This window comes from Pseudoliparis swirei, chromosome 4 (assembly GCF_029220125.1).
Source record: "Pseudoliparis swirei isolate HS2019 ecotype Mariana Trench chromosome 4, NWPU_hadal_v1, whole genome shotgun sequence".
NCBI lineage: Eukaryota > Metazoa > Chordata > Actinopteri > Perciformes > Liparidae > Pseudoliparis > Pseudoliparis swirei.
In genome coordinates, this window is record NC_079391.1 from 9922831 (window position 1) to 9945997 (window position 23167).

Below are 23167 nucleotides of genomic sequence, written 5' to 3' on the forward strand. Positions count from 1 at the left end.
ATGGCATTTTAGAAGGGTTATTTCCAGGCATGGAAAAGTGCTTGAAAAAAATTAAATCCTGAAGGTTTTGGAAAAGTCATGGACATTTGTTATATTCACATGTTCATTTATGCTGAGTTTGAAATAATTAAATGTGTTTTAAAAGAAAGACGCACACAATTTAAACGGGCATACTAGTGGCAACATTATTTAAATTTAATTATTTCTAGATATGAATTTGTATTCTTTTAATCAAACTATTCTCTCATTCATTTGTGCCATTTTAAGGTATACTGTATGCTTTGGAATTCTCATTTGAATGCTAAATTGTCTCACTTTTTCATGTATACTCTGAAATTTCACATGTTTGGTCATGGAAATTTGGTTTAAAGTCCTGTAAATCCATCGGTCAACTTGTGTATGAACCCAGTCTTTAACCGTTAGTTACTCCCATGTCTCATGCCTTGATTTATTCCTCCAACTAATGGATACATTGTAAAAATGTGGTGAGTCTCGTGATATAAAAAAAACAAAGGTAAAACAGGTTGTTTTTACTCTCCAATCATTTGAACTTCTCAGGTTCAACGGACTACAAACACACAGTCTTGCTCGGGTACAAATGGCCGCCCGATGCCGTGCCGGAGAGGAGGGCCTGCGTGAGGCCCCTGGCCCCCTGGTAGCTCGTGCGGTGCACTGTGTCAGGTTTGGAAGACATCGGTACTTGATACCTCTCGGGTATAGAAACACTCAGAGCGGAGAACAAGTGGGGGTTGCGCGGACACGTCCAGTTCCTGGAGGTCAGGACTGCAGAGCACGTGGGCAGCGCTGGGTTGGCAATGTGCTCCACTCTCGATCCTCTGGTCCCGCTCTTCGCATCGAAGAGGAAATGTTTTACCTCTGCGGTTTCACCTCCTTGAGCCTTATTGCCGCAGCAGAGCTGTCCACCGGCTTTCTGGGAAATCAGGGATGACGGAATAATTGGTGGTAAAAAGGTGAAGTTTTGAATGGGAACCACCTGAGTGGCTCTGTTGGCCGAGTATCTTGAGGGGAGATGGTGAGGCTGCAAAGGCGTCTCTCGAAGAAGCGGTCCTTCCCTCTCTGGCTTTTCTCTGAGTGGAGGTTTCGACGTGGTTTTCTGCACTGAATTGACGAAGGGCCATTCTGAACCGTCTTTCTGCAGAGCTGCCTCAGATCCCGTGTGCTGGTTCAGTGGGATGTATTTCTTCCCGTGGTTCTGCAGGCCCACACGAGACTCACAGCGGGGGTCTGCCGCCACGCTGGGCGAGCGGTCGGCGTCGGGGAGTGTTCGGTCAGTGGGGGAGGCCGGCTTTGATTTCCTGTCCCCCTTCTGAGCCAAAAGTATACAGCTCAGTGGAGAAGCTCTGGCCCAACCATGAACCTGTTTTCAAAACAAATATGATGGAAAATGCATCCAAATAATTACTTATTGAGTCGGATCGATGTTTAAACTAACTTATAATTATGCTAATATTGGTTGGTCAGACCAATATCAAGGAAAAATAAGTTACGGATGGAAATATAATGAATCAGACATTTCAGCAGATATGTTTTACATGCGTTCTTATTTTTTAAATGATTTTACCATTGACTCCAAACTGTGATGGAAGAGAATGAACATGTATTGTTATACAACCTACTTCCCTTCATCAGATTAAGGCACGGTTTGCTGTAATAAGATATGTATTCACTTACAGCGTCCTCCCAACCAGAGTAACAGTGATACTCGTGTGGCTCAAGCTCTTTCATGAAGTCCTCCTCACTAATATCCAGCAGGACTTCAACAAGCCTCCTCTCTGGTGTCTGCTCCCAAACGGCTTCCTCCTGTGTTGACAGCTCTTCTGGGTCATCCACAGCTGTGTCATCCACTTCGTTTAATGTCGCCATCATGCAGTTAGCTTCATGAAGAAGAGGATAACAAATAATATACCACATCAAACTGTAAGACATGTACATTGTTAAGTCACATGTTGTTTTAAAATGTTAGAAACCTCCAATATGTTACTCACCAGAGGAAATTATCATTTGAAATGGGTTTGGTTAATATTCTCCACATCTGAACCCACCATTCACAAATAACGACCCATCGTGGTGAGTTGTCTTTCCCCAAAGCGAAGTGGAGAAGAAAGCCTTCGCAGACTGCAACGCCGTCGCCACAGCAACCCGAGTAGAGGCTGCAACGGGAAGATGTGACGTAGAGAAAAGAGGGCGGGCCAAATGCGCTGCTGCTCCAACTGACTTATTACATCTCTGTAGTTATGGAGGACTTAAAATGACTTAAGTATAAATAAATAAATAAATGAATGCATGAATAAATACAAGAATAAATAAATAAATAAATAAATAAATAAATAAATAAATAAATAAAAAAAATAAATAAATAAATACAGGAATGAATAAATATAAGTTATAAATCAACAAGACATCATTAAATAAATATATTTCTGCATTTCTGTATTTCTTCATTTATTTATTTCTCTATTTATGTGTCCACACGTATTTCTTCATTTATTCATGTGTGACATTTACGTGTCCGTATATTCAAATGAGCTGGGCGGTCCGAACCTCTGTCTAAAGCATGATTGGTCACAGGAGTGTGATGCACCTGGTGTGTTGTGCTCTACTACTTCTGCCTGGCACATGACGCTGAAGTTGACTCGCTCAGCTCACCGTTAGCAGAAGTTAGCCTAGACAGCTTTTTTCAGCTAGCCGATCAATTCCAAGAACACTGAGTACAGACTTGTTCTTTTGAGTCTGGTCTTTGGAGTCTGGTCTTGGGAGTCCAGACTCTCGAGGGAGGATGGTCTTTCTGGTCTTGTGACGTCACCACATCAACTGTTCTTGCGCATGAATTTCAATTATTCACTGTAAAATAATTTACAGTGGAGTAGAATGTGTTGCGGTGTTCACTGTTGTTTATGTAGGCTACGAATAAACGATAATAAATATACAACGTCTCGTAGCTTTCCTGACACAGGTCAATATGAAGTTATGAATCTTAACCCTCAGTCAAATTGACGTAACGTTATCTTTTAGTCAATAATAAACTCGTTGTGCTCTTTAGATCCTCAAAAACCTAATTATATCTCATGTTTAGCCGCTACGAAGACGTCAGATCCAGCGGAGCATTTCAAAAAGTCCTGCCGAGATCAGGCTTCTCTCGGCGGCCACACAGCGCGCTGAGCGCCCGGAGCTCAGTGGTCCCGCGAGCAGGACCTCAAATCTCCGTCGCATATCCTTATTCGGCTGAATCTCGATAAACCGACCACAGATTTGATGCTTAAACTACTAACTTCTCGGCTGAAAACATCCTTAAATTACATTCCGTGACTCAACAACAGTAGTATTTAGAATGTACAGACAAGAATGCATAATAAACGCTGTTCGTCTACAGATCCAAGTGCTAGGGATCGATTGCTTCTGTCACATAAATGTCACATAAATAAATGAAGAAATACGTGTGGACACATAGAGAAATAAATAAATGAAGAAATACAGAAATGTAGAAATACATTTATTTAATGATGTCCTGTTGAGTTATAACTTATATTTATTAATTGCTGTATTTATTTCTGTATTTACACATTTATTCTTGTATTTATTTATTTATACATTTATTTAAGAATTTATTTATACATTTATTTAAGCATTTATTCATTTATTCTTGTATTTATTCATGCATTCATTTATTTATTTATTTATACTTAAGTCATTTTGAGTCCTCCATATGTAGTAGGCTATGCAATACGTCTTAATTGACACGGTACCCCCTGTGGTGCACGTATCAGTAGAATATAATACAGTAGAATAGATTAGAGACTTCATTGGGTCGGATTGTTTTACCACATTATAGTCGATTTATTTCCTGGTGACAACATAGACCGAGGGTCGTGCCACAGTGTCAACCAGAGGAAGTTAACCGGTTTGTCTCGTTTGAAGGAGGAAACCATTTTGGTGTGTTCACTTCTGCACGTAGGCCACGGCTCCAGTGCGCGTCACTCGTCAGCTGTGAGAGGACAGTGCGCGTTCATCACGTGGACATGATAACCAGCGGTGGTCGCTGACGACGAGACCTTTTTTTATTATCTCTCTTTATTTCATTTTTAGACAATGTGATATCTTTTTTTTTCACACAGCGAAATTTAAAGCGATCGAGCCAGAGGAGCGAACAACGGCTCGGTGTATTGGTCCAGAGCTGCGCCGCGTCGGCCTCTGACGCAGCCGCAGCACCTATCCGCGAGGGAGACACTGGCACCTGACGACGCGCCGGTCTCCCCCATCACGACCACCACTTTGGCTCTGCAGTGCTGCAGTTCATGGAAGCTGAGCCTGTGCATCCAGTCGTGGTCATGCTGCCCCCGAAGACTTGCCTGCCGAGGAACTACAGCTGCATAGCCGGACTGTTCGGGAGCCTGGCGGCGGCGAACACGCGGCTTGACGATGGGGACGATTTTGATATGATTAACAGCACTTGTGAAATCACCGAGTGCCCCGTGGTGGAGGAGAGACCCCGGGGCAGAGAGATCTTCCTGAAGCCGCCACAGAGTCCAAATCTGCGTCGGAGGTGCAAGTCGCTGCCAACACCAACAGAGCGAACAAAGTTAGAGATATCCCGAACCAGAAGTCCAAACAGTCAGAAAAAGGTCCGGTTCGCCGACTCTCTGGGCCTGGAGCTCATTTCAGTGAAGCACTTCGATGATGCCGATGAGCCCGAGGTGCCGGAGCGCATATTGGCCAAACTACACAAAGGACACCTCCACCTGAATCATTTGGACACAACGTTCCCGCGAGCCCCAGCGCAGTCTGTCTTGATGGAGCTGCAGTTCACCAACCCGGGCACGGTGCCCGGCTTCGAGCAGAAAGTGAGGGAGGTGAAAGTCATGTTGGAGACAGTGAAGGTGGACGAATTCTGCCTCTCCGGGTTTGTGCGTGTGTTGAATCTGGCTTTCGAAAAGAGTGTTTCTTTGCGCTATTCTCTGAACAACTGGATCACGTTCATGGACAGTCTGGCGTCCTATGTTCCTGACTCAAGTGCCGGTGGCACTGATAAGTTCTGTTTCAAGATAGTCATGCCCACTTACCTCGACGACGGAGGCACATTTCAGTTTGCAATTAAATACTGTGTCGGAGGGAAAGAGTTCTGGGACAATAATAAGGGGAATAACTACAAAGTGCGGCGCAACCCGTTCAAGATGTCCCCCCCGCGGGAATGGGAGAATGGATGGATTCACTTTATCTGAGCTTCGTGGTGCTTGTCATCTGCAGTCACACGCTCCGTGCGTAATTTGCGCGTTCATGATTCCCGGGTATCTAATGTGTGTATTTTAATTTTCTGACATTGCCAGCTACACACAAAGCTGTGACAGTGAAAGTAATGTTGCCATATTAATTCAAATATTTGCACCGCTGTTGTAATATATTGAGGGTAGAAGATTGCAGTGGGTGCCATGGAGAGGGATCCTGTCGGATAATTTGCCTCGATGTCAGGGATACTCGGTAGAGCTTGGTGCCCATTGGGAGGGCACGGTTACGTTATGTAATGTAGAATCACGTGACATGGGAAACGTGCCGACCAATGACGACTTTGGGCATCGCTGTTCCTGTCAGGAGATGCTGTTCAATGATTTGGTGGGACGGAGATGTTTAATTTATCAGTTTGTTTTGCATGCGTGCAAATATATTGTCTTGAAGGGAAGCAAAGAACATCTATAGGCTGATATGGATCTCAAGGGAACCCAGTAAGTAGCATATTCATAATAGTCTCCTGCAGGCTGGGAGAAAAATACAGACATTGTCTTAATCAGTTGACGGACAGAAATATTTGGCAGGTTATTTTATATTTAAAAAGTAAATAAATATGTAAATAATTCCCACTTGCCATTGCAATGCCTTATTTAAAGCCTTGATGTGGACGGTTGTGAGGTGAATATTTTGAATACAGTTTGTTCTTCATTAGGCTTGACTAGACTAAATGCATTTGATGGCTATCATCCTAAAAGTTTAAAAATAAAGCATACGCGCATTATGAATTAGTGTCTCTACACTTGTAGGTTTTTGATCCAGAGACACAAACGTTTAAAAATAAACCAGCCATATGCATTTGCACCTATTCAACACATATTGTATATGTATTTGCTGAATTATTGCAAAACAAATATTGTAATACCTTACCAAATTCAAAAGTCAAGGGTCCCCAACCAAAGGTCAAAGGCAATGAAAACGTTTTCTCGAGGAAAAACAAAAGCTTATTTATAACTGCATCATTCATCAAATCATAAAGTTTCTAACGCATGGGCTTCCACACTCTCATATGCACTGTGATAGGAAGCAACCTTGAGCAGGTTGCTGTGCCACCAAGGAAAATACATCTATGTTTGACAGGTTCAATTTACCTCAGATTACGTGCAGACCCTTTCTCTTCTTCTTCAGGTTGATTATTATGAAACAGATTTTATTTTCACAGTAGTTATTTTCTAACAGATACATTTAAAACACAATGTGTATTCTCATTTCTAGTGCATTGTGTAACTGTTTTTCATGCAGTGTTTTTGACAAAGTAGCTCTTACACAGATGAATGTGTTAAAAGTATGATCATATCCTCAGTTCCACTGTGCATGAATTGTGCTTCTTCTGACACCTGACTGATACTTAATTTTCAAACCATAAACAGTGATTGATAATTATCAACCAGTCTAATTCTAAACAACAGCTTAACCTTATACTTTTGTAATTAATCCAATGGCGGCCAGTCTTTCTAACCTGCTTCAGACCATAGTGATGTCATCTACTTTTTGGCAAACAGGCTTGCATGTCATAGGAAAATTTAGTTTAAATTGAAATGCAAAGCTTCATTATGCTTTGTGTATGACATAATACATTGTCTTGGCCATATAGACAGTTGAGAATCCAGTTCAGCAAGAAGATGAACAATAAGCAGGATGTTTTTATAATGTTAGTGCTCTGACTGTAATCTGTACATCACTTTATCATTTTGTTGACATCATTCTGTCCTCAAAGTGAGGCTCTCATATTTAACGAGGCCATCAGGTTGGGGTGTGGAAAAAGACTTTTCCTGGAACCACTTAGTTTTTGGAGCACTTCAGCTGTGAATCCATCAGTAATGTTAGGTCTCTAAATCTGATATGGTTGACAACACCTGATGTTGTTGGAACAGTTTTTCTGAAGTGATCGATGGCCATAGCACTGAGTTGATATTTGCTTTCTCTACATTTATTACACACATACCTGTATTTCCTCACCTGTTACTGTGGATAGAAAAAGGTCTGGCCACAACGGAGCTTACTGTGTGTTATGTTGTTAAATCAGTGGGTATTTGCATATTGTCTGCTTGGTTTGTCTAAACTTTGTTTAAACATTCATGCTGTAATATACCAGAAAACATGAAGTATCTGAAGTATCCAGGCTGAGACTTCTGATGGGACACGAGATGCATCAATACCAATTTACTGCCAAGACTGAATATGTTTTTTAGATTTAACACGTCCTGACAATATTTGCTGTTAGGACAACAATGTACAGTTTGAGATTACTTGACATAAATGACATTGACATGTCATGATGTGGAAACTGTAAGATACCAGTTCGAAGTGCTAAGTATTAGCCTGGCATGTCCCACACTGCTGTTGTTATTGGTGCATCCCTACCATAAAGAACATGAAGGGCTTCTGGTCGAATTAGATTTTCACCTCAATGAATACATGACATTTTGCATCATAACACGCTGATATATAGCTATGTATATACAGTACATGTCTTAATGTTTCATATTGAATTTCTTCCTGTTACGGTTATATGGTGTGTGTGTGTTGTGAAGCATTTTCAGAGCAAAGTTGAGAGATAAATTGGAAAAGTGTTCTTCAGATGATCCTGGGAAGTTGGAAAGTAATGTATCAGTCCAAATTTAACACAAGTATAAAGCACACGTATATATATATATATCTTGAATATCATACTATCTGCTTGTTAAATTGGTAATACCACTAACTGCAATCATTGGTCTCAAAGTGATGTTTGTCACAGAATCTCTTTGAAACATTTAGCAGTGCATCTGAATTAAATGAATACATTGGAAACAACTGCACTGTCTAATTAAAATATACTTATATTTACTTTGAGACATGAAGCTGCAAAGATGGAAGAATGCAGTGTTTGTTTGTGAAGAAGTTGTGATTGTGGATGGATGAAATCGGCACTCTGGACAATGACATAGGGGACATATCTGGGCAAGACAGGTGATGCCAGATGCAATTATGAGCGACTAACGATTGTAGCTGCCACTGAGCGGACTCAGTCAAAGCAGGTCTAATGCACTTTTAGTGAGAACAAGGAAAGGGACACGGTCGAAAGTCACCATATATATATATGAAATATTCTGTTAATAGCTCCTTAACAAGATGTTTTCCATTCTGTTCTGTCACTGTGAAAAGCCTAACTCACGCTTGTCTTATTAATAACCGTTTTATGGCACTGAATTGAGTGCCACACAGTGAGTTTTTTGGTTTTGTAAATCCTATTAAACCCTCTGTTGTAACATCTGCACTGTGGTAATCTATATTGTGAACTGTCTTTTATTTTCTCTTTTGTAGTGAACCATGTTTGCATGTCTAACACACTTTTATTTATTATGTTTAGGCTTTTATGTAACCTTTATTTTGAAAAAACAATGGTTAATAAAGGCATTTGTGATGAAAACTAAATACTCCACCATTTCCCCAGCGTTATCTCTACCACAGCCTACCTTGAATGGGCTGTTATAGACAAATAGTGTATACTTTGAATAAGGCAATACTCCAGTTGCTGTTATAATAGACAACAATAATATATGTTATATATAATATAATAACTATAAACATATTATATATTTGTATTTTTATATATAATATGATATGTTTATATTTATTATATATATATATAAACATATTATATAAATTAAAATGTATAATCTGTTTATATTTATTATATATATAATTATAATACAAAGCATTTCATTTTTAAAGTGCTGCTGCTGGTCCCCATTAATAAACAGCACACTGCAGTGGGCTGCAGCCATCGCCATTGTCGACATGGCTGTGGACATGTCCTTGAGTCGAAGACCACGCCCCCTTCTGTTTATGGAAAGGAAGGGAGGGGTTGGAGCCTGAATCAGGAAGAAGTGCATGGGAAGCAACAATAGCTTATTAAAAAGCTGATCTTAACAGAGTATGTTGTTTCTTGTTCACCTTTGCAAGTATGTCTTCAGGGCCCAAGTAGTTTGTTAAAAAACATATCAAAATACAATATATCTACAATCTCTATGTCTAACAAGCATACCAGCTTTCTTTCTAAGTAGCATATTATCATATTAAAAATAATAAGACTGTAATTGAATAAAGCAACAGTCTCTCGAGTCCACCGACAAAGCCTTCAACACTTAATTATAGGAATTAAATGACGGATAATGGCATAGTAATACAATGCGGTCTTAACTGATGCAAAGTAAAGTCTGACACTAGAGTGGTTTTGTTGAAAAAACTAACAATGAACGTGTGCTGCATTTAAAGCTGCATGTGTGGGTGTACAATGGAGTATTGGGGCGCTTCTGTGTCAGATTAGCAATATGATCCAACTTAATCTTCATGTCAGTGAGGACGGAGCTGTGTTGACCCCCATTAAGAAGAAGTTGAGTTCAACCTTGTTTACTTATCGTCATGTTGAAGGCGTCCTGCTCCGGATGGCAGCTCAATGCTCTCAGCAGTCAGTGTGAATCCATATGGCCGGTCAATAAAAACCTGCTGTGAGATTCAAATGTAATCCCATAATTAGAGCTACTCAGCAGCTTGATCAGAGTGGAAAATCACATAATCACTCAGAATACACAGAGGGAATACAATATCCAATGTTATTGAGTGGTGAAAAAGGGAATTAAGACACACGCCGTTTGATTTGACCACACAATTATATTTGATTTGACAAATCATAAGATCCATGAGATATTCTGTATTAACATCAAATAATCATTTTAAAGCAACCTGGACTTTTGCCGTGATTGTGTTTACAATCACTGAATATACGTACACACAGCAAAGTGCACATGTGGTGTGCGTGTCCGTGTAATTACCACACTGTGGTAATTGGGAAACATTGTGTCATCACTGCCTGCGAACCAGCAGCTGCTTATATAACAGCCGTGCGTATGTGACGACGACGTTCTGATTGTCCTCTCCCTCGGGCGTCTGGCTTTATTAGACTGCTTCCACGGGGTCATTTTTCATCACATCTTCTCCCGCCTCGTCCGAATTGCGTCCCGCGGCTCTAATAATGTGGTCCAGTGGACACAGACAGGTTTCAGGACTTCTAGTTTATACAATTCATGTGAGGCGTTCAGAGAAATGCTGTGCCATGACATTGATACTGACTCAGCCACCATGGAGGGCTGCTGAGTCAGTCCAGACATAACCTTGTCTCACTGTGCACTGGACCTGAATAATTAATTGGAAAAAGGATCTTTTAAAATTTTGGAAAATCATTGTTCTTCTAAGTGTCTACTCGCACCATGATGGCTTCCTTGTTCCGCTGATTCCAACTGTTTCTTGTGCTTACTTCCTCCTAAGTGTAAATCATGCCATCATGTAGCTCTCTCCCTGGTCTCAAACCACGTTTATTCCGAAAGACATGGACATTCACTTACTCACAAAGAGGTGAAAATCAGATGTGCATGAGTCAGTATGAATCCATGTCTACCTTTCTCATCCTAACTACGGCACGTTTATTATCTTTTCATGCCCACTAACTATTTCTTTCTCGTAATGTTTTTTGTTATCACTGTAAATGTTTTTATTTTCTTAACTAGTTTAAAATATGTATCACTTTATTCATGTTTGAATTTGTACGTATTCATAATTGTGTTCCTGCAACCTATGACAGTAATGCTCTTTTCAGTTGTGCTGAAATTGTGTGAATTCTTTATGAAAGCCCATGTGAGCCAAAACGTGCAATGTCCAAAATACATTCAGGCACGTTGTAATTCAATATGCTGTTTATAGAGTTGTTCGAACAGTTCACAAAGACGTTCAGTGTACAATGTGAAATATTGATGGAGGTGGCCTCCCAAGATGCAGCGGGAGACTGAAGGAGATGCAGGTTTAGCTTCGGTCCAATTCATGTGAAACCCTCTTAGTAGGTCAACCATAAACAGGAAGTTTTACTACATATCTGCTTTTTGTAGGTAAAGATAGAAAAATAAACTAACACTCACGCACACAAACAACCAATAAAACACAATCCTACTGCAGTATGTGTACCCTGTATGTGTGGATCCTTTCACCATCTTGAACAGGCCTGTTTGTGAGCCAGCCAGATGAATTGTTTCCCACACACTATATTTAGACCTGGTAAGGAAATCACAGCAAAACCATGTCAATGTGCCAAAGCTGCATACCACACTGAAGTCTGATAAGCTTTGTCATCTATAACAAGACTGACGACTTCCAAACAAAGAATGGACCCATGTGTAGTCACTATGCTCCCGCTATAGACATGTTCTTAATGTTCCAGCAATGCTTTACATTGAAGCTCAAAGAGGTTATATAAGAATCAGATTCAAACAGGATGTGCATCACAGCAAATCTTCGTCCCATTGTTTTACTGTCCAGCCTTACTTACTTAGTTACAGCCTTAGATTTCTGTAATGCATCATTCTGTACACATGAGATCTATTGCTTCTGTCCTGGAGAGGGATCCTCCTCTGTTGCTCTCCTGAAGGTTTCTTCCCTTTTTTCACAGTGAAAGGGGTTTTTCCTATTTTTGGGTGGGGAGTTTCTCCTGACCCGATGTGAGGTCCTGGGACAGGGATGTTGTATGCGTACAGATTGTAAAGCCCTCTGAGGCAAATTCGTAATTTGTGATATTGGACGATATAAAGTAAACTGAATTGAATTGAACCTTACTGTTTTGGTTTTTCCGCTGCAGCAGTCCCACTGTACACAACCTGCTCAGCACCAAACAGCAGAGCGGCTCAGGTACCGAGTGGCTGATGAACATAGTGGAGCATTTAGCACCTAAAGAGACGGATAGTACTCAAGAGTTGAGAGACCAAAACTGAAGCATTGAATATTGGACCTACATTGATCAGGTGGCCATAAACACAATGTCAAAAGATAATGCTGCTCTTTAACAGCTGGATGTGTGAACAAGTAACTTTGTGCGATACAAATTTGCCATATCATTTGAAAAGTGAAGATGTCTTCACAAGGCAAAACCAAACAGTTATTTCAAGGTTTACAAAATACACACTTTACATACAACAAATGGAACACGTCTGACATTAAAGAACTTCAATTAATTTATACGTATCCTGAAAAGTAGTATTCCTGTGTATTGTATGAGACCTGTGAATCCATTCATCAATGACTGTTAAGGGTGCTGCTGCTGGTCTCCTTCTAAACCTGTTGATATTAAACCAGGCCTCCGCAGTAGTTACTGAATTAGGTATTGATACTCTGAATAAAACGATAGAATTACATCAGCATTACTCCTAATTTTTTAATATTCATATTAACCCGACACTTAATTGACTTTGAATACAATTCGGTTTCTTATCTGCTTTTCAACTTTCATTTTCTGATGCTAATAACATGTATATTTCTCTCTTTTCTCTCTTGTCCCTCCTCTATATGATCTCAATGTCCTCCTGCACTGAATATGGTATTCCAATAACTAAATGAGCATTCAGACCACAGCAGACACAGGAAATTATTGCACTGGCAGAATAACTCTGGGCCAGAGGCACGCTCATAAATAATCTATCGAACTGTTTCTACACTCATCAGCTCTGCTTCACGTCACTCTGCACAAACAGGTGGAAAGACCGACTTAGTAGGCACTTATGCGAACATTCCAGTGAATGCATACAGAAGATTATCAGCAGAGCATTTATCATCAGTTCCTAGTTGACAGGTCTGCTGCTACCACTAAAAATAGCACTCCAAGAGAGGTGACTTATTGAGGACATGGGAAGGATTTAAGCTTCAGCTAAGAGTGGTGACAGATGCAGGTTTGCCACAGTGGCCGGTTTACAGATAAAAGTACATGGCCAGAAGTATTAAATACATATAATGATTTAGATGACTACAGAACCGAAATTGTTGATTATCTCTTTGCTGCCATAGCAACGTCCTGGGAACCTGGCTGGGTGGAGCATCAGTGATGTTGAGCGATACGGTCTGGCTCACTGTCAGTACCCATTCTGAAGGGGTTAGATGGGATTAAGGACAGGGCTCTTTGTCGGACAGTCAAGGTCCCAAAAACCAAACACATATGACAAGTTCACAAGGATATGGTCCACCATGCAGGTATAAACAAGCTGCCTGTGTGTGATAGGGGCCCACCAGAGGACGAGAAAGAGATAAAACCCTCAGCAGCAAATGGAGGTCACCCATACGGATATTCATTCATTACAAAGACAGGATCCATCAGCCTGTTGTGTCCAGTGTGTCTGCAACAGGAGCCAAAGATACCAGACTCTCACTGTGTGTCCCTGAATATGCTCAATGGGTTGACTTCAGCGGCCCAATCCTCTCTCCTCATCGTTGCCTCCCCTGCAGAGGTGCCATGGGCCATTTGTCAACAGGAATGACATCACTGAGTCTCGGCCCCGCCTTCCTTCCCCCCCTCCCAAAAAAACAACATGTCTGCTTTTGAGGAGCAGGACAAGGAGTGGGAGTGATTCAGCAAAATGTGACCGCTGTCAGTTCAAATATATTTGTCAGCTTATTCCTGCAGATGGGCGGAGAGGTATCGGGCACAATGGAGCGGTCACGCGTGAAACATGTAAATACTGCCAGTTTATTTATGCATACACATCTGTGTGTGAGGGGGGAGGGTTGCACTGTGTGTATATTTAGGTTGCCCTCTGGTAACCTGAATGGTATCATTATCACCCTGGTGGCTGTATCTCTATACTTTGGGTGAAGAGCACTCACAACAGGTCTCATAAAATAATGATGCTGTTGCACTCTCTCACACCTCTCTGTGTGGCTGGCTTCTATCCCCAAGCACTCCCTTGTGACTCTGACTCTTTCCTTCAGACCGCACAGGTCACATGAGCGAATGTGTGACCGGACGTGTCCTTCCTTTGCTCAGGTGCTGATGCACACTCCACACGCATGAACATCCACCCACGAGGGCCGGAGTGTGCCTCGGCATACTGCAGGTGCATATGTCTATCTACGAGTTATGGCACCTTACTTTTTGTTGGTAACAAAATCAAACATTTTAATAACTTCACATATTTTACAGAAAATGTGATTGTTTAAAGAAGAAGGAACTTTACAGCTGAATATTTTTTCAGCATGTCTTTCTCTCTTAGCATGCTGTCTTTGCAGTGCTTCATGGTACATCCTCGTTATACACTTGTATTCTGAAAATACTTCGACATTATATAAATATATATTTATATATATATATATATATATATTTAGCACAGTTCAGGACTTTGGAGTATGTGTATATATTTACATATATATACATATACCAAGTCATATATATATACACATATACATATATATATATATATACACCCACACAGACAAAAACATAGTTCACAGTACATATTGTACACAGGACCCTTCATGCGTGTGCACTGAGACTCTGCACTTGGTGACCTGTCCTCCTGAGGTTTGGAGCTGCACTCTCTGCTGCCCTCTTCTGTGCAAACGTGTTCAAACAATATATCGTCACTAGACATCAAGACGTCAAGGTTCAGATTTCATCGGCATATCAGGGACACTGTCTCAGGGAGACAATTTAAAATGTGTTCTCGTGTAAATAAGTATTAATAACTGACAGCTTTATCGTCAATCACTGTCTTCAATCCTACATTTGCTGATTAACACACACACACACACACACACACACACACACACACACACACACACACACACACACACACACACACACACACACACACACACACACACACACACACACACACACACACACACACACACTTTTAAAAGGGTGTAAATCCTCAGGAAAGGCCTTGCTCCCAACCCTCTTAATGTGTCTCATCTGTCAGGTTAGCAGATTTCAGAGAACAAAGCCCAGAACACGAGCCCGCTGGCAGCAGAGCAGCACAGGAGATTGACCCCGTCTCTGCCTCCATCTGCCTGAAGGACAGTACTCTCTCACACTCTCACTCTCCATGGACTCTTTTCTATTGTTACTGTGTCACCATGATCAGTTTCACCATCTAAGCAGGCCAAATAAAACTCATACTTTCATAACGTTGATCTGGCGTATGTTTTTTCGATGATTACCTCATTTGCAGGCTCCTGTATTTCAAACTACATGCACACACAGAACATGAATCTCACATACAGCGAGATACAGTTCAAACAGACATGCAGACAGGGACGTGCGGTCAGGGGAGGCAGGTGAGGCAGAGCCTCACCTCTCATCATGAGAAAAAAAAGTTTAAAAAAAAGTTTAAGTCTATTTCCTGTACAGGATGAAACGAGAGTTGAGGCAGCGACGAGTCGAGCCTCACCTCTGATTGCGCAATCCCTCAAACTGGGTTGAGACATGCAATTGGCCCGTGCGGGTTGCCATATCTCTGCATGTCGCCAATATAATGTTTGCAGATATGTTTATTTGCCCTGATAATCCACAGTCTGGCTAAGGTCTTTAACCATTCGGCTACAGTTTAATGTTTGTAAGTGACATATTCATTTTGCTGATGGGAAATAAAACCGCAGTGAAAAGGCGCAGGGTGCCTCACTGAAGGGGCGCTAGTGAGCCAACGGGTACTTGTTGCTGCTTCTTCTACGCTGAGGCGCCAGGCGAGTCAAGTCCGTTTGTTTTTGTATTTTGCTACGCCAGACTGCCAACATGGAAGAGGATTATATATCTAAGCTTAAAAATGTCTCAAAACTGGACTTTCAGTCAAAAGTGGACGTGATTAACACTGGTAGACCAACGCCGGAGCTAAAAGGTTTGCTTCAAACTTTTGTTTACCTTTACGTATCTGTAATATGTAACATGTGCGTGTGTGTGTTGTGTGAAGAATGCTGATGAGACATGAAATAACCAGTAGCCAATTGAATAAGCTACCCTTTTGGGCTTATATATTTGTAAATCTGGCACTAAATATATATATATATATATTAGTGCTGTGAAAAATAACGCGTTAACTCAGTTAATTAAATTACAGGTATAACTAGTTTTTTTTTTTTTAACGCATTTAACGCATGCGCAGAATGAGCTTCCAATCCGTCTGTTGTTGGTCGTCTCTCCAGCAGCATGTCATTCTGTCTCTAGTGTCGCGTTAACACGACTCCGATCTCCGTCTCGCGCAACGCAGAGCTCGGATGCCGGCGTGTGCGCGCACATTGGGACGAAAAAAAAGTCACTTGCAAAATGAGCTTCCAATGCACCACTTCAATCTGAACTCTGTCCGCTCTCATGCAGACGGTCTGTTCATCGGTAATGATCCTTCCGCAGGTTCACCTCCGGAAACCTTGTGACGACTTTTACTTCCTGTAGATCAGGGTCTCAACACGTCGATCGCGACCTGCCAGTCGATCGCGGCGTAGTGTTGGTAGATCGCATGACATTAAAAAGATTGGCCCGCCCCCTGACATGTTCTCTATAGCACGTCTTTGTTCTTTTATTCAACTAAACGTCTGTTGTTGATCGTATCTCCACAGCAGCATGTCATTTCTGTCTCTTCGCGTTGCGTTAACACTTATCGATCTCCGTCTCGCGCGCCGCAGAGCTCCGTGCGCGCGCATCGGGACCGAGCAAAAAAAAAGTCACTTGTCAATCTGTCCCCGTGTCCGGGCCGGTGAGGTTTCAGCTTTGCAGCGGTGTCCCCGCCGTCCCTTTCATCACGGCCCAGTTCATGAAGAAAACCCACACAGTCAGTTTGCCTCAGCAGCTGCTAAAGGAAGACTAGAGGCCTTTAGATTGTATCATGGTGGAGTTAATGGTTGACAAACAAGAGAAAAATGTTCTGTTTAACCCTCCTGTTACCTTTACATTTACGAACATATTTTATCCTCGGGGTCAATTTGACCCCAGCAATTAAAACCTCCAGAAAATTATTAGAATTAATATTGCTTCCCAAGTTTAAGTGTGAGGTACTTTATGTTTGTTTGTTGACTACCTAAATAGCCCTTTAAAGGGTACCTGTAGTGAAAACGAATATGTAGCCAGATCAAAAGATAATGTGTTTCTAAAGGTTATTCATGCACTGACGGTCCAGTATTCAATAACAATACGTAGTTTAGGCTGTTCAAAGTCCTCAACTCCGACATGCGACATTGCACTGGAGCTTGAATATGTCGCGGGTGGTGTGACGTCAAATCGTTGATAGATCGACAGCCAACCACAGCGGATGTGTTCAGATACCAATATAAACAACATCGAGCGCTCGCAAACAAATGCTGAGAGATTGATAATATGGACGATGAAAGATTGTCTGATTCAGCAACTGGATACTTGTTTGAACCTTTAAAAGCAGACTATCCCCATTTAGTGAATTGTGACAGCGATGATAGCGATGATTCTGATGAAGTTGATGCCGAAGGACCGCCGGTCCAGATGCTTCACCGTGCGGACCGTGCACGCAAGTCGGCGGACGTTTGGTGCAGTTGTGGGAAATGTGTGCCACAAAAAACAGACAGAGAGTGCATTTGTTGTAAAGAGAACAAACTTATGACCGATGATATAGTGTTATTAGACCTCATCTGCTTCACACAAAAGCGTGAGCTTGAGAGCTACATCGCGCATAAGCCAGCGCTGGAGATGTCTTTCATTGATGCAATGTTCGGCCGACATGTTCGGGGTGCTAGTGACTTTTTCTTTGCTCCGTCCGTCCCGATGCGCGCAAACCGGTGTCGGGAGCTCCGCGGCGCACGAGACGGCGGGCAGAGGACTGTTAACGCAACACGTAGAGACAGAAATGACGTGCTGCTGCTGTAATGTGGCGCTATAGAGAAAGTGACAGGGGGGCGGGCCAATTTTTTTTAATGTCATGCGATCTACCAATACTACGCCGCGATCGACTGGCAGGTCGCCGCGATCGACGTATTGAGCACCCCTGATATAGATTGTGTAATTCTTGAGGCCACCGATCTATCCCAAGAAGCAACGCGTGTAGAAGTGGCTCCGGATTGGCTGAATTCCTTTCAACGACTCAACGTCATAGTTAGCTTTGACATGAGTAAATAACTAGCAAAATGGCTGCGCCCTGAAGCGTTCACGGACTCGGAATGTTGACAAAGAAATGTAAATCCTCGGGCTATGCGTGACTTGTTGACAATAGCGGTGGGGTAAATATGATTTATTTGATGCGCCGAATGGATGTAGCACGTTGTTGTTTTGCACTACAGGTACCCTTTAAATAAATTAAAAAGTTGATATTTCTTATATGTTTGACACAGTGAAAAACAGCCTGGGGTCAAATTGACCCCAAAGAACACCGACATTAAACATTGCATGGGGTCAAATTGACCCGAAAGGTAACAGGAGGGTTAAACATTCTGTTTAGGATGAAGATGTATTAATGTTCCATATGGAAGAAAACTGCTAAATAACTGCTGAGTTGCAGCACCATTGTATAGAAGAATGTATAAATGTATATATCCGTCTTTTGTCATAAATCTCTATGTTCTCACAAAATATACCGAGAATATCGGTAATATGTGATTAATCATGATTAATCCACAGAAACCTGTGATTAACCCGATTAAAATTTTTACTCGTTTCACAGCCCTAATATATATATATATGAATATTAAGCTTCCTGTAGTCACCATTGTCGCTAACATATGCAGGTTTATTTATTATTATTTATATTTATTTATTAATATTCTTCTAACGTTACCCTGCTATGTGTTTGCGTCATAGAACACTGTAAATACGAATAAATATATCACAGGCTTTTATTTTGACTTTCATTTTAAGCACTTCCGTTCTATCATTTTTGGTTTCAGACAGAAACGAAATACACAAGTGTTTTTCTGTGTTTCCGTTTTTGGTTTCAAACGGTAAACGAAGAAACCACGTTATTTCCGTATTCCGTATTTTGAATGAAACGAAAAAACAGACGAACAAAACCTACACGGACCGATGAGGTCACCATGTCACATGACATGAATGCTCTCTGGTTCTGTGACGCGACGTCACGGCTCACCGAACCAGAGTTTATATATAGCAGTGACTTCCAGCAGGAATTTGTTCTGTGAATTGGCAGAAACCCCCATCACGACGTGTGGTAAGAGAGGTAATGGGGTGTGGGGCTCTGAGATTCACAGAAAGGGTGAGTGGGAAGGCGATTCTCGAATCGCCAAGGTCCAAAAAATAAAAGAGAAACAAAAATGAAATTAATTTCTTACATAAAGAAATTAAAGAAATTAAAAACGTGTTCAAGTGCGTTGTCTTTTTGATGCATTTGTATTCCTTTTTAATCGTGGATGTATTAAAAAATGCATTTGCAGAAGTATTAATACAAGAGTGGATGCTGCCGCTCACACAAGGTGGTGTATAGCACCTCCCAGTGGTGGCTTGTGTGTGTGTGTGTGTGTGTGTGTGTTTGTGTCACCTCATGGAGGGGAGGAGTCCTCACAAGATTAATATCTGCAGACTTTATGGGGGTGGGGGGGGGGCGGGTGCGTGTGGGCGTGTGTATGTGTATGTGCATGTGTGTACTTTGACTGAGAACTCTTGTGATCCATAATCATATTTTTGTTTTATTAAAGTCAGGTTGAGTTTATGTAGCAGCAAAAAAAAGTGACAACAATCAAAAGAATTAATGAGGAAATATGAACATTTTGTACAGGGGTTGTTGGATGTTAAAACTTCTATGTAATATTTTTTTTCTTTTTTAAATGTTGTGGTTATTATCACAAATCAACAGATGCAAGGTGAACCTGCTGGGCAGTTTTTTCGCTTTGACCTGACAAAATTTGATTTTAAGCTCGGTAAACATAAAATGTATGTTTGAAAATGTGCTTATTCTGTTTCAATTATGAACATTTCCCTTAACCTTATGTTTCATACAAAGACCCCCTTCTCCGGAAGCATCAACAGGAAGTGGTCTGGAGGAGACTGATGAAGATTGATATTTCAGGCCTTTTTTTGTCACAATCCTCGACATATTCATAAAAGATCAATAGATTTATTGTTCTTAAATGTTATGTTTGACATAACGAGCTAACGGTTTGATTAAAAAAATAACCGTGTTAAAAATGTCAATTGTTGTTCATGTGAATCTGAAAGACGTCAAAGCCCTGTATGAAACTAAATGAACTGTGATGGTCTGGTGGAAATTAGAGAATGAAAATATTAATAATATTTAAAAAACATTCCGTAACTACAACTTCACCACTTTAGCTATATTTACCATTTGTTCACTCAATTTACATTATTTGATTTGAGAAATCTTGTGCTTTGAATTTCGTTTTAAAAGCTTGGTAATCAACTTATTTATACTAAAGTGGAGTATAACGTATGTAGTATATTGAAATATTGTTAAGGATATATAAACTATCCCACCCCGCCCCAGTTTGCAAGAAACTGTGGGCAAATTGTAGATTTCAGCATTTTTCATAAAATTCTGTGTCTTTAAGAAGTAATAATTTGTATATACTTTAGCTTTTATGTTTAATTTTTCGTTATAATTATTGTCCAGATACATTTACACCATTAATTAATTGGAAGATGTCTAGAAAATCACATTTTTGAATATCTACAGTAATAAGAAGGTAGAGTTTGAATTGTTTAATATAACCGACTTAACAATGTAATCCTGTTCTTGTGTTGGTCTCGTCCCGTGAAGAAGGGCCAGACTTTGGGAACTCTTGTGACGCCGGTGTCTGTGAGACGCACACGCTCGGCCCTCCGCTCGGCTCCTCTGTGCTCCTCCCATGCAACTTGAGTTTTTTTCTCAAATTCTGCGCTCAAGGATTACAGCATATTTACTTTGTGCTTTTGGGACCACATTAGATATGATGTCTGAGTAACCATGTTGGTTAGCCACGAGGTAGCGCTGCAGCAGCATCTATACATTTATGAATCTGACTGTGAGTGTGTGTGAGAGGGACGCTACAGCCAACTAAGTTTATAGAAATAGTTTGAAAACAATCTAATACGATGTAGAATCTTCTCTCTCAAACCAGCAACTTTTTTTGTATACCACTTTTTTTTTAAACCTTTACATTTGAACAATGTGACGGTGATGACTAATAATGAGCAATATCCTGGTCACGGTGGGAGTCACGACACTTCCTGCACAGCCTCTGAGATGCCGTGGAGTCTGTGTTGTTGTTGTTGTTGTTCAGACGATGTTGGTTGTTGTGTTAAACGGACTGCTGTAGGAAAAGGAGTCAGTGCCTCACCAACCATGAACCTCACCGCACGTCACTGCATGCAGACATGTTTATGTTCACATCAGCAACGGCAAGTTCACTGCTCTTCATCTGGTGTGCTCCTCTCCATCTCACTCATTGGCTTTTATCTCTCCAAAGACTTGACTGTTGCCATTTGTGACCGACCAAAACATTGGAGGGGAGCGCCCAGACTTCCACATCCTGTGTCGGGTGAAGATCTACTACGTGGTTATACCGGTCGGATTCATCACACTGGCGGACCTCTCTTCTTCTAATGACAGATCGCAGGAGAAAGGTTCATACAAACAACGAAGTTGAGAAGTCTCTGCTAACTTCCGTGCCACGAGGAAGATGTTTTGGCAGGAGATGAGTGGAAGAGCTTATGATTTTATGAGGGATTGATGACCTCATTCAAACTTAACAGAGCGAAAAAAAGGATGACATATGGCAGCAAGTTGAAAAGCGCCGCCGCACTGACGTCAGTGCGCTCTGTCTTCGTCTTGATGTCCTCCAGACGTGACTTAGTGTGTGTGTGAGTGTGTCTGTATGTGTGTGTGTGTGTGTGTGTGTCTGTATGTGTGTGGATAACAATCCCCAAAGCGTTGCATGTAAGTTCAACAGTATTTGGGGTATTGACATGCGACAATAGGATCATTTGCATTCATGTTTTATTAACCCGTACAAATGAGGAAGAAACAGAAGTTGTGACTTGGTATGAGTGCCGTCTCAGGTCATTAAGTAGCAGCTTGCCAATATGTTATTATATTCAGCGGCCACAACTGGGCTGCTTATTATTCATATATTCATTCAATGGAAACAAAATGAAGATGAGAGTTTGTAGCATTCATTTCATCTAATTTTACATTTGTAAATCCGTCTCGCTGTCTGTGTTTCCAGTTTCCCTCGCGGCCGAGATTATTTAGTCATTTAAAAGGAAACAAATTAGGGTTATTTTTTCATTGTGCCATACACCAGCTTTTGAAAGGGTGCTCCTTCCTGTCGTGACACGTCAATTGAGTAAACTGATGTTGGGTAATTTGTGCGTGCTGTGGGCACAAACCGCTCCGCAGTCATGAAAGATTGATTACAACACAGTGGAAACTATGTAATACATATTTATCCACAGTGGGGGACTGCATTACATTATACCCTTTTCATTGTGTGTGTGTGTGTGTGTGTGTGTGTCTGTGTCAGACATCATGATTCGTCACCTGAACCGTGTTATAGGCACGCCCGTCACTAGAAATAAAAACATATCTGTTATTGTTGTTTCACTTTGTAGAGGCTCAGAGACATGAAGGTTCAAGGGTCTACTAGGCATAAACAAGCAAAACATGCAACATCCAAAAGAGATTTATTAAAAACAATAATCGTTTTATCTAATCATGGCACATATGTAAATTGCACTAAACATAATATGGAGAAGACAGAGAAATTGTGAACTGAAAATACAGAAATGTATATATACTATAGAATAAAACCTTTATTTACTTTGACATTAACAGATACTTTTTGTTTTCATTGGGATTCGTGGTTGACTTGTCGACAGCATGCAAGACATGTACTAAATTGTAACAATTACATAATTGATAAGACAAATTGCAGTGTGCATGTGCACCGTGGGACAACTCAAACTTCCCTTTTCTTTGAAAAGAGCCACAACAATATGGAAATGATGACGTGTGATAGAGTCATACCAGTAGTCTGACTTTGGAGACATCCAGTTGAAATATCCCTCAACACATCAATAATTACAAAAAATGGCCAGAAATTGGAGAATTTT

At 41.0% G+C, this 23167-nt stretch overlaps 2 protein-coding genes across 2 annotated transcripts; one reads left to right on the top strand and one right to left on the bottom strand.

The window, feature by feature from the left end:
* Positions 1-515: 515 nt before the first annotated feature.
* LOC130192250 (uncharacterized) lies at positions 516-2217 on the bottom strand. Its single transcript, XM_056412057.1, has 3 exons — positions 2007-2217; positions 1693-1895; positions 516-1378 (listed from the first exon to the last, which is right to left on the bottom strand). Exons 1-3 carry the CDS (start codon positions 2020-2022, stop codon positions 569-571), a joined length of 1029 nt encoding a protein of 342 aa, XP_056268032.1. The 5' UTR covers positions 2023-2217; the 3' UTR covers positions 516-568.
* A 1811-nt stretch (positions 2218-4028) lies between these two features.
* Positions 4029-6639, top strand: LOC130192252 (protein phosphatase 1 regulatory subunit 3E). The gene has a single exon (XM_056412058.1). It carries the CDS (start codon positions 4314-4316, stop codon positions 5235-5237), a length of 924 nt encoding a protein of 307 aa, XP_056268033.1. The 5' UTR covers positions 4029-4313; the 3' UTR covers positions 5238-6639.
* Positions 6640-23167: the final 16528 nt, after the last annotated feature.